Here is a 12,892-nt window from a genome sequence, read left to right as displayed (position 1 = left end):
ACATTAATAGCTGAGAGCTGGTTGGTTGTGTTTTGTTGATTTTTTGAAATCATGTTTAAAGGAATTGCAATCCATTCCTACAATGAAATATAATTTTTCAAGACATTCTATTTACTACAGCTATGGGAATATATGCTTTCAGATTCAGTCTGAACAAAAACATACAAGAAAATATGGAGAGCAAAGATGCAGAACTAATAGAAAAAAGCATAGACAAGGATGACAATTCTTCTGCAAGGCATTTAAGAGCTCTTCTTTGTATTGGTTTATTTTGAACTGTTAAAAAAAAAGATGTTGAGATAATGTTATAGCACATAACTAAGACTAAGTCACATTGCAGAAATCAGACAAAAAAAATTGCTTCAAAATAATCTCTCTAAATGCTGATTATTTAGCCCAGGGTAAACTCAGTACCTGACAACAGATAAGCAACTCAAATATTCACTTACACTATTAAACACTTCTAAGTCTCCTAAATCACAGCCCACAGTGGTGAGGTATGCCTGGCCTAAACAGTAGGAGGTATATTCAGGTGCACAAGTAAGAAAAGTTTTGAAGCAATAAATAGGTGTAACGTATAAACAAAACACCTGTTGATGCAATTGCTCAAGAGGACAGAGAGCATCCTGCCCTTGACTTAACGTAGTCCAGGCCAGCTGGCCAGCAGGGTACAACGCAAGGTATGTATTTCTGTACGTCTGTCTTGAGGAGACAAGTGAAGAATTGCTCCGGTGAAACTAAAGTAACCCAGCAGAAGAGGTTGCATGAATGCAGAATGACAGCAACTTAATCCACAACAAAATAATATTTTAGTATCTTAGAATCTCCGCGACAAGATAATGGCAAAAATAACTGAATAATTAAATTTAAAAAGTAGCTACAGGTAACCAAATGGCACAGCATATGGCTATTTATGGTAGGTGCGCATGTTCAAAGCTAAAGTGTTAATTTTATATTCCATATTAATTACGCTAGAAGAAATACACTGTCAGTTTAAAAAGCACAAAGACACACCAAGAAGTACACCACACACCCCAATAACACCAAAAGCTATATTCTACAGCCATGTTAGCAAATAACTTTATCTCCATCTAGAACTCATATTAATTTTCTGTATGTAATCTGGACACAAGTAATTTTTGTGATTCATACGTATGATTGCAATACAGCTAGAAATCAAGTTACAGGAGCTTTTGCAATTCTGAAGTGAAGGTCTACCTTCACTAAATTAGCCTAATGTTACTTCAGTAATCCTACCCCTATTTTGTATTCATAATTTGTAGCAGAGACATGCACAGAAGTAGTTAGCAAAATATGTCAGAAATACTGTATTATGGCTACAGTTTAGAAACATCAAGGAAAACTGGGTAATTTTACACACCTTTTTTTTTGTTGAGCTATTACAAGGCACAAATCAGATGCCAGAGGAAAAAATACATCAAAAATAAAACTGATCTGATTATGAAAAGAAGGCTAGTCAAAACAGCTGTTATACCGTTTGGTTTGATGGACATGGGAGGGAGAAGTGTTACTTTAAAGTTAAATGAAACTAAGAAATAATAAACAATTTGTCAAGCGAGTAATTTTGGTGCTCTTCCAAGAGAGGAGAAAACAGGATTCTAAAATTAAACTCTTCAAGAGGAGAAAAGCATAGCAATTAGTCTGTAGGACTACAGAAGTTTCTTGATTATTATTTTGCAAGAGCCACCCTACTATACTGTATCTCCAAGCTAAGGTGTTTTTGCAATGAGGATGGAAAGGTCACCTAGGAAGTTATTTGCTGCAATGTCCTAAATATGGTCAGAAACGAGGGTTCTGTGCAGGCATTCACAATATTTTCCAGTTCCCCTTCTTTCTTTCCCTCCCCAGATTTTCACTATTCCAAGTTAACAAAAGAGTTAATTGGGTTAAAACAACCAAAGAGAGCACATGGATGACAATGTACCTTCTTATTTTATCTTTCCTTTCTTATACTTACATACTGAGATGCCTTCTGATCTGGGGACTTGTCCTCCATCACTCCTACAGCAGCTGAAGTGCCTCTGTCACCATTGTTCAAGTTATCCTTGTCAGTGCTTCTCTTTTCCACCTCACCGGGGAGCTTGACATCTCCTACGCCAAGTGCCTCGTTTTTGTACTTCTTCACAAACTGTTCCATCTGCTTAACTTCATTGGGGGAGAGCTCATGGCATTTTGAAGGATCCTGATCATGAGCAGGCAGCTGCTTAGCCAACTGCTTCTTCCTGTACTGTGCGCCTTCTGAGCCAGCAACAGGCTGCTTCTCCTTCGGTAGCATCTGCATATACTGTCTAGCCTGAACCAGGAGGAATTAGATATCAGATGCCATTTCAACTATAGACCCATCCTTTTAAGAAAACACATGACTAAAATAATCTCTACTGTTGTTAGCGACAGTAAAATTTGTCAAAACAAGGTTCTTTCCATAAATATTAAGCTTCTGAAACACAGTAGATGGAGATAAAATACGGCAGCTGCATTAATTGGCTTATTCTCAGAGTAAAAGACAGGCTTCTTTTTAAGCCTTTTACAACATGCAGAACAGAGTTATTCCTTCTCAGAGTAAGTAACATTTACACAGCACCTTGTGTCTTCAAAGCTATCTAAAACTGCTGATTGTCAGTATAGCTTTAAAAATGTAGAAGCTGAATTAGTCTGCCTGGGGCACACAGCCCGTTGCATAAATAATTCTAGCTAAATAAAGAAAAAAAAAAGTGCTCCAGTTTTAAAAAAGCAAGGACAAGCCTAAAAATCAAAGTGCTAGCTGAATGTTAAGTAACAGTTGATCTAGATGCACAAAGTTTGATTAAATCACTGAAAAAGGGTATTTTGAGAGGTAGGTCAGAGGTAACGCAATTGTGGCATGGATCACAAGATACTGCAGTAGAGCAAATTAGCAATCAAAGTTTGAGAAGTGAAGCAAAATGTTCAGAAGGCTATCTACCATCTCATACTTCAGCTGAAAACATACTGGAAGAAAGCTGCTTTTTTAGATGTCAACACTAACCTTGTTCTTACCATATACAGTAAAAGCTATATGCAAGACTGAGTGTTCCCTTTAACGTTAAACAATAACATACATTGTTGCGGGGTTGTTTTGTTGTGGGTTTGGTTTTTGTTTTGTGGGGTTTTTTTTAAATTATTTTTCCTTTTAAGCCCACACTCCATGCAAATTTTTCAAGTTTACTAAAATAAGGCAGGTTAGAGAAACTGGACTCCAGGGGGTTAGCAGATAACACTTAATCCTATCTATTAAAAACCACCTCTCCCTGGTTCTCAAGAAGTTCCATAGACAAGCATCCACATCTGCAAGATGACAGAGGCAAGACTCATCGAACAGGCACCACATTTTCAGTTTTGAGGAAGAAAAGATCACAACAAGCAAATTTATCCTTCTGGTAAGCTCTGCTTCTCTATCTTCCATCAACTCCTGCCTTGAACATGAAGAAAGAGTGAGTTGGACTTACAAGCGTCTGATTCTGAACAGGAGGAGCCCACTCATAAGTCACAGTATTGATGGATATGTTCTTCTTGGCTGGCACTGGATTAGTCAGTATCATTACATTGCGTTTATACATGGGAATGCCATCATTCTTCAGCTTTGCAATAAGGGTTGTGTATTTTGTATCTTCAAATAGTTTCCCAACTTTCCGATCTTCCTCATTGCTTGTGAGGACATCATGCTCTTCCTGACCACATTTGCAGTTGCGGCATATTTTTCTGAAATTTATGGAAATGGCAACAAAGTTACAGTCTCAGCTGAAAATTACATCCCACAACAGCTGCACACCTAGTAACATCATCACTGGGAACTCAAAACCTTGTCATGCTTTGGTTATGGAGTATAGAGTTAATTCTGCAGTATGTCAAGCACCTCTTTAGCACATTCTTCATTTCTCCTGTTGTATTATTTATATTCTTTGTTCACAGAGATTGTGATCAGATGGATATCTGTCAACTACACTAATGCATTTTGAATATGATGCTATATCATTCCTTCAGTTGCATCTCAGTACTGATCACACACATACATGTCCACTATCATCCCACTTGCCAGATTTATTATGGTTACCCACCCATGAGTTCACTTAAATGCATCAACATGTTCCCTCCAGCAATCATTTATTTGGGCTTTTAGTTTTTTAGGTTCTCTTTATATACTCAAAACCACGCATATTATACTATTTTCTTCGTATGCATTTCACTGCATGCATGATCATGCGGTTAACCCAGGGTTGCTATCAAGTAGAAACAAATACTTCCTAGAAAGGAAAAAAACCCACATACAGCCATATATACAGTGCAATTGCACCAAGTTCTGTTCAAAGTTCAGCATTTAAAAGAGAAGATGAAAGAAAAGCGAAATGCTTACACAGACAAGACCTTTCAAACAGCTCTGAACCAAGTCAGAGGTATTCTGGCACACGCTGTACAAAGAATTTTCACAGATAACATCCTTAAAAGGTAGAAGGCTTTACTTAGATATAAATGGTATTCTTCCATATGCAACACATTTGAACTTCTTTGATTATGGGATATTAGAGAGTAATTTATTACCTTAAGCATAATTAAACAATTCACATATAATAAACAGAACCTTGGATTATACAAGATATTTTCCTATTTATTAATGGCTTCCCCAGAGCTTCAGTTCAAAGCACAGTCAGCCACAGTACATGGAAATTAGTGAAGCTGGATGTTAACTGAAGGTTCTTATTATACCAAGAAAACAGGTCAACTTTCTGGATCTCTAGAGTTTAAAGAAAAGTAGTATTTTACTTCATTATTGATTCTTCACATAGTGAATAGTGAAAAATCACTACCTATAAAATGCTTTTCAACCCTGTTTGCCAAAACCACATCAAACTAATATTGTTCTGCATCTTGTTTTCTAAAGTCTTGAAGGCAAGATACATACCCCTGAAGGCACCTAACAGTCAAGACGGAACAGGCAGGAACATGCCATGACTAGAGCAGGCCCATTAGGTGATGGGAAAGGAGGAAAGGAGGAGGACCTGCATACAACTGGTTACGTGAAGTGACACACAGCCAGCACCAAAGAAACGCACCACATACGTACATCACTTTATGATGTGGGGTACTATCACTTCAGCGTGTGATGGATGCTGCCCTGCTCATGCGATTATACAACTGCAAGTTGTGTTAACTGAAGTTAAGTCCACTCCACATGAAAATAGCTAACACTGCAACAGAAATAAGCCACTGAGAAAATAACAAGCAAAATAAGAACGTTAAGCAGAACCAACTCCACTTTGCAACCCATAAAAACCTAAAGAAATCAGTAATTGAAGTTTAGGCTGTCTGACAGCTTGCATGACTTCGAACTCATCTCCACAACAGCAAAGATGCACAGAATTTCAAAGCTGGTACTCAACTGGATACCTAGCAAACACTACACTCTGCAGTCTCCCAGCTTACCAAAACATTCAGGCATGAAGTAGCATTACCTATTACACCTAAATGCTGTACTATGCACCTCAAGCACTTGTAACAAAATTTTGCAAGATCCTCAGCATCAGTCTGTATGAGTCCTTTACCTAGCCAACACTTAAGAGACTATTTAATAAAGAAATTTATATTCACTTTGCTCATCTTAAGGCATACATATGATTATACCTTATGACCAACTCTCAATCACGTCGTCTTTGACATCTGAGGTGACAAAAATCAGACCTTACATTTTACAGGTTTAACTCATTACTACATCATGACCATCATGCAGCTATATGTCTCACAGCGCACATGCAACTCAAATTCAAGCAGTTAGTCCAGCTGAGTAATAGCTTACCAGATACTATTGCTAACAACTTAAGCTGAGAAAGTGAAGAAAGTAAGCCTCAGTTTTAGTCTTGCCTCTTGATGGGATGTGATCCCATAACATTGGTGAATGAACTGATATTCTTGGTTAACCTGTACAGACTCATTTAAGTACGGCCTTGCAATCCAGAACTACTCCATTTGCAAGACAGATCTCAGTAAATACAATTCATATTGTCGTTCTGTCTGCATGCTCACAGCAGCAGTGTGACAGTTTGTGCAGTTCCCCCCACTTTGTACATCACCCAGGTGTGCTGAAGCAGCATTGACAGCCTGCAGAGACAAGATCGTCCTTTTTTTTTTGCTCTCACTACCTCACAAAATTGCATAACTATTTTCTAGTAGTATTCTCTCAGGATGCAAAAGAGCTTTGAGTTTCTGTTTCCAACTAGGAGAACACCAACTCATTTGTTTTTAATCATCCTCAGTCCCACCTTGAAGGCTTAGTACGTTTCACTAAGTTTGGTACCCATGAGAGATTTCCTGTTGTCCTGATAACTACATGAACAGATAGCTGAAAAGTGAAAACATACAATTTGTCTTCAGGTCCCACTGAAAACCAGCACTACTGTGATACTAATCTTCTCCCACCTCAGACTTAAATTAAGAATTTGATAGTGTACACTTCAGTCTAATGTGGTCTCCCTGCTCTTTCAAGGTAAGTGAATGACCCTTTGCATACCCGGAGTTTGCAAGGAGCTCTTACATAGGCTACGTTACAAAATTACAAGTGTAGTGGTCCTGACATTAGAGCTTGTGGATAATTAAGTCTCCAAATGCAGGAGAAAACAATCCAGAAATTATGTGAAGAATGTTGAGTCACAACTGATGTCAGCATCTCTCAGTAAGAAGGAAAATCCCCTAAGCTGTTGCTATTTCCCCTGCTCCCCAAAGATCCCTTAGATCTCAGCCACATGAAGGTATCTATGCACTGATAACAACCGAAAAAAAGTTTCCTGTCTTGATTTATAAACCCTTTCCTTGAAAAATTTCCAGTCCTAAAAGATACCCAGCTGACATTTACATACATAACTCTTCCTGCATAGTACCGTTCACAATTTATTCATGTCTTCTTCCACAAAGTTGCTATATCAGAGACCCGTTCATTAATCACTCTCCCTTCTCCAGAGGGAATATGGCCAATTACTTCTACTTAGAATAGATCAGCCAGTCATTTCTTTGACTAGAATACAGCTATCTTACGAAACAACTTCATCCTGTTGCCTAAAACTTAAGAGTTCACAAGTCCATCTGATAACTGATGCTGAATTTTTATTTTTGGTGTTAAAGCAAATACCTTACATATGCCAGGAAAACCAGTGGCTATTATATAAAAAAAGTTAAGTCTATACATAAACACATATCTCCTTTGGCTCTTATCAATAAGACAGGCAGTGAGAATTTCTTGTTCTATCTGCATTCTCAGAAAGGTTTTCCCTTCACTTGAGGATATTCAGCACAATCCCTACTAAAGGGGGTATTAGGGACTCCTGCTTACGTGTTCACAGCTCTCAGGACTGTCTCAAGACAGCAAAGGAGAAAAATATTCCTCCAGTCAAATCTCAGCAATTTTGGAAGCTTTTCCCATTCAAAACATGGAAGATAGGGAAGAAGCTTCAAAATTTGTGGAATTAGAAGTTGCATATTACTGTAAAAGGCAGATCCAGTAGACTATGCCTTGGTTCCACATTTTGGGTGGGTAGAAAGAGGAAGAACAAAGGTAAATAGATTCCACCCTCTTTCCCAAGCTGGTGAATTCCTGCATCCTGGATGTTCACTGGCAGCAAGAATGAAACACTTCTAGCTCCTTCTCCAAAACCAAGTGTCAGCCATCCTCCTACTTTTCTCTGGTTTGGTGTATGGAGAAGAAATATAATTCTGATCATGACCCCTCCTATGCTGGCTTTGCAGTGGCGCCTGGCACCAGAAGGTAGCAGCTGCAAGAGAAGGCTTCAACAAACACCTGGCAAGTCCCGGCTTGTGCCCTCCATGCAGAAAGACCAACTTCTTTCTATGATTCCTTTCATTATATTTTCTCGCTAATAATGCGGCTATAGCAACTGCAAATGCTTTGAGCTGTCAGCTGTAGTATCAGAAAATGTTAAAGCCCACTTAGAGCTCTCCCTGCCTTCCAGGGATTGTATTTGTGCAGAGAAGGCAGATGCTGGAAAAGGTCGTTCCCAAGCTTAAGGTTCTTGCCTCCAGAAGCTTTTTAATATCTTGGCAAGCCACACCAGAGACAATTACTACTTTCTGGTATACACACGACCAAGATAAATCAGAACCTTCCCTCCTGCTTTCAGCAATTTCTGACTCCTGTCCCACACTTCCCTCTAGTGGGAAACACTAACCCAAAAGCAAACCCGCATCCGAGTAGCGATCCCTTACAGCCAGCCTGTCCTGCGGGCTCTGCGGAAACCGTTTTGAACTCTGAAAGGAGTTGTAACACCTGAATTGAAAAGACCCCACCTGTTGCTACACTTGGAAGAAAGCATTGAAAAGACCCCACCTGTTGCTACACTTGGAAGAAAGCATGTTTCTGAGGACAACTTTAAAAGCAAAAGCTATTAACCTACTGAGATAAAGCAGGTGATTGTTCACCCTTCAGCTGCCATTGTAGACTGCGGCTCTCATTGTATCAACTTTGTGTTCAGCTTGCAAACACCGAGGCTTTTAGAATTTCAAAATTTAGGAACAAACTTTATTAAGGACTTTGTTTACCAACAGTTCTGTACTAGCCTAAATTAACAGTTCTGCACCTATATAACCATCCCACACACTGTGCCAGGAATTATAGCAAAGTGAAGAACACTTGCCACTCCAGAAGAAACATTTTCCAAATGCTTCCTGTACAGAGGAGAATGCGGTAGTAACTCTGCAAAGCCCTGCTACTAGATAGGTATACTTTGATTATTTTTTTTTTTTATGCACTTTCCAATCTGTCCCCTCAAGGGCAGAGCTGAGGCTCTTTTGTACAGAAAGAAGTTAACACCTTAGCTCTCCAAGGTACAACTGAGATTTCATTTATCAGACCGAGAATTGCTGAATCTCCTCAGCTGCCCCCAGGAGAGGGCAGTCCTCACACAGACCACAGCAAGGACAGCAGCCTGCAAGCACAACTGCTGCCTGGCTTACTGTACTGGCTCCCTCTTATTTTTTGGACTCTGCCCCCACCTGAGCAAGTTAACTGGGGGTGGGCAAGAAGCTGGGAGAAGGCACAGCAGAGTCAGGTTTGCCAGAGGATACTCCATACCGTTTAACGTCATGCTCAGCATAAGGCAGGGGCAGAGGGTGAAGAAGGCAGGGTTGCTGACAGCCGAAGTGGGCACTGCCTGGAGACTGGCTGACCATGGGTCTGCTAGCGGGAGATGGCGAGTGATTGCCTTTGCATCACTTGCTCCCCCCTAATGCCTGCCTTCATCTATTAAACTGACTTTATTTCAGCCCGTGAGTTTTCTCACTCCTGTTTTTCCCTTTTCACTGCCCTACCCTGTTGTGAGGGGACAGGCAGTGAGCAGCTCTGTGGGCACTTGGCTCAGGTCAACCCACAACAGTTTTCTCCCCGCACCCCCCTCCCCCAACATCTAACAGTTTAACTACAATCCCTACTTCAACACCTGTCTTTTACAGATGAGTAATAGTGAAAATTAGTGATTAAACTTCAAATAATTTTGATCAATCATGTTATAAAGACAATATTCTGTCTACTTGTGCTACAGTTTGCTTCTGCTTAAATTAGTTTGATTTTAAGGCTAACATGACTAAGTGAACAGGTATTTGGGGATAAGTCCCTTTCTGTTCAAGCGGTGGACTCAAATCCCTGTATCATGCAAAGCATATTAATATCTTTTTCTTTGAAAACTGCTTACACAAAACTGATTTCAGACTTCAGATTCACACTGTTGCTGTTCACAGTAGCAGCTCTCCTAGAAAAACAGCTATTTTCTAACCCATTCTTCAATTGCCTCAATAGCTAACTTTTCAACTCTTTCAGAGGTATGTGCCACATTGGGTCTAACACCTCAATGATGCTTCTCAGACTGCTTCCAGGTACCCTATTTACCAGGTCTACCTCATATAGATTAGATTTCCAAATTAAAACCAGTGACTATTTAGTTGTCCTTATGCCTTTTTCTTACTTGCTTTTTAATCCACTGCTGTCTACAAGCTCTTGCTTTCTAGAAGAGATGCTGCTCTGACAAGCTATGTATTCAGGACCTGGCACAATGAGCCCTACCCACAGAGGCACTGTGAAATGTGCATAAAGAAGAAACACATGCAAAACCCTCCAAATACACACACAGAAGCATACACATTCTAACTTGGAAATCATGCTATTATGTGACTAAATTGCTTTAGATATTTTCTTTCTTTTCATCCCAAATTCTTCTCGGTTAAAGAATAACCTAGTAATTACAAAGTCTAACAATGGGAACTAAGAAAAGAGAGGACAAAAAGGAAGAGTTCAAAAAAGTTAACTGGACTAATCTTTGGTGGTTTTTTTTCCTTCCTCACTTGTGATTTCCCCATCTATCACACTGACTATGAACAACAAGCTTTCAAGTAGAAAGTGACATAATTTCTCATCTAGCCATGGATAAGCAGTGCTGTTTACTCCTTCATTTTTTTTATTCTGTCTTATTGAATTACCTACACACGTTAACTGTGTACAGTTTTATTTTACCAGTACCTCTACACAAGTCCCCTTTGTGACTGAGTGCATATTAAAAGTCTTCCATAAACTAATAATTTAATTTTTTTTTACCTTTGGATGATCATGTTTATTTATTAGTGTATCACTGCTTCCTGCTCCATGCCATTATTTGTAACTTATCTCTATAGCTACATATTACAGACACATAACCAAGAAGCTACATCCTCATCGGCTGTGGTCTGTTTGGTTTTCTTCTAAACAGAGTCTCAGCTACAAGTCAAATTCTTGGGCAAAGATGTAAAATCTCCAAGGCCTTATCTGCACCTGCCACTATGGCTGGGATGTAAAGCCTACCTTAAAAACAAAACAAAACCAAACCCACAAAATAAAACCCTACTGCAGACACAGATATGACTGTAGCTAAATTGCATTGGTGAAATGTAATAGTTTTTTCATTGCTAGCACATACCATTGTTACTAACAATTATTTTCAATTACCTTCCAGACTGCTCCCTTTGAGAGATTTTTATTTTTTTTAAATCAGAATCGCTAAGCTGCATCTTAAAGCACACCCAGTATGATTAGTGAACTAGGCTAGCTAGACATACACATGTATATTAATTCTGTTTTGGCAGAACAATAAAGGTCTTAATGGCATACAAAGTTCCTGCAGAAGTAATGGCATATACCACAACATAGAGTATTTACTGCTACTGTCATCAAATCTTACTGGATTAGGAACAGTGCATCATCCAAGGCCAAGTACTATCTAACTTATTTGAATTATGACACCTCTTACCCCTCCAAGTCATGTGTAGCATATGCAAAGTTTCAACATAGATAATTTTACCTAAAATCTCAGATCAAAGCTTACATATTTGGTCAGGAGCTGAGAAAGCATTTTATTACTAAGATGACGCACACTTCTTCCCTTTCATCTCTCTTACTGTAGGGATAGAGATGTTTTTACAAACCTACTTGAATTGTTTATTAAGATAAAGCAAATACTTCAGCAGAAGTAGTACCACTGACTTCAGTGCAGATGAAACATGTTTATAAGTGATTACATACTTATACACTCTGTTGTAAAGCAGTTGAGAAGCCCTGGTCCTGAACCTAGACACAGCTTCTTTAAAGCTTCTGAACAGTTTAATTGAAAGAGAGAAAAAAAGCAGTTACTTAGACATTTGCATACATGTGCCAAGATCTGCAGCGCTGATTCATAGCTTAGAGACATCTGGTGTCACTTACCTCCAGAAATGAAGCTCAAATCCTTCACATTTATCCTTGCATTTTAAGCAGGGGGCACCAAATCCTTGTTCGTGGCCCAAGCCCATCTGTGTACAGAGCAAGACGACTACAGTGAGCTTAAAGACATATGCTGCATTACTACTGCCTTTATAATCTGTGATCCACAATGAAAACAACAGATCAAGCATTTGACTAAACTGACATCAGGACAGTATTGTGGGGCACACTCACCTTTCCACTGTGCCTACGGAAGTGACCAGTGTTTGTACAAGCATGTTCATAGGGTTGAGTTAGCAGGCAGAAAGTTAGCCTTGGCCAAAACCAAGTATTTTTCTGGTGACTTGCCCCCTCACCCCCAGCCTAGCTTGCTCTGCAAACTTCACACGAGGCAAGAAGCAGGTTTTTTCCTTAGGTCTGTGGCTGTGAAACCACAGCCAGTGAGGCCATTAAGACATCAAGTCAAAGGACATTTAACCCAGCTGTCAGGACAAAGTAATTTGCAGTACATGACTTGGCAAAATACAAGAGATCAAGAAGTAAACAGATTCCACGTTCACATACACTAAGCTGGGCATCTGATAGGAATAAAAAAAAATATTTAAGTGATTAGTCTAATAATTTCCACATATACTTGAGACTACTCTGATAGCAACTGAAAGCAGAACATACTCTTTACAATTACATTTCAGCTGGACTAATACCAGCTTGCTTTCTGAGGAGAAAGAGAAACAGCACAGTTAGTGAATGCAATGACCATAAATGATATGCAGAGGGTTTCATTGTGAAAAGGTTAAAAGGACAGATGACCAATTCATAACGCAGAGGAAATATGAGAGACTATAAAAACCAGTACAGAGTAAAGGCCAAGTATTCACACAACATATCAACACATCAGCAAATCTGAGTAACAGCCAATGGAAATTTGAGGTGAAAAAATAAGACACCAAGCACCATAACTTATACATTCATCTAATACAAATTTTAAACTCCTCACTCTGGCTCTTTAAACCTTTGGGGAATGTTGCTTTTAAATCAGACAGATGAAGGACATGGAACTGTGGCAGCTCATGCCCAACATGCAGAGGGGGAACCCATTCCCACACCCCCACCCATTGCTCCAGCAACGTGAGA

At 39.3% G+C, this 12,892-nt stretch overlaps 1 protein-coding gene across 2 annotated transcripts in view; it reads right to left on the bottom strand.

The window, feature by feature from the left end:
• TES (testin LIM domain protein) overlaps positions 1 to 12,892 on the bottom strand; it is a 28,430-nt gene that overhangs the window by 4,928 nt on the left and 10,610 nt on the right. For both annotated transcript variants that reach the window (XM_080391023.1, XM_080391024.1), the window contains exons 2-4: positions 11,762 to 11,847; positions 3,486 to 3,738; positions 1,979 to 2,314 (exon numbers count right to left, since the gene is read on the bottom strand). In XM_080391023.1, the coding sequence (XP_080247149.1) occupies positions 1,979 to 2,314; positions 3,486 to 3,738; positions 11,762 to 11,847 (675 nt within the window). The remainder of the gene's footprint in view (positions 1 to 1,978; positions 2,315 to 3,485; positions 3,739 to 11,761; positions 11,848 to 12,892) is intronic.

Source organism: Falco punctatus, assembly GCF_963210335.1.
Source record: "Falco punctatus genome assembly, chromosome: 6".
Taxonomy (NCBI): domain Eukaryota; kingdom Metazoa; phylum Chordata; class Aves; order Falconiformes; family Falconidae; genus Falco; species Falco punctatus.
This window is presented reverse-complemented; position numbering and strand designations above follow the sequence as displayed.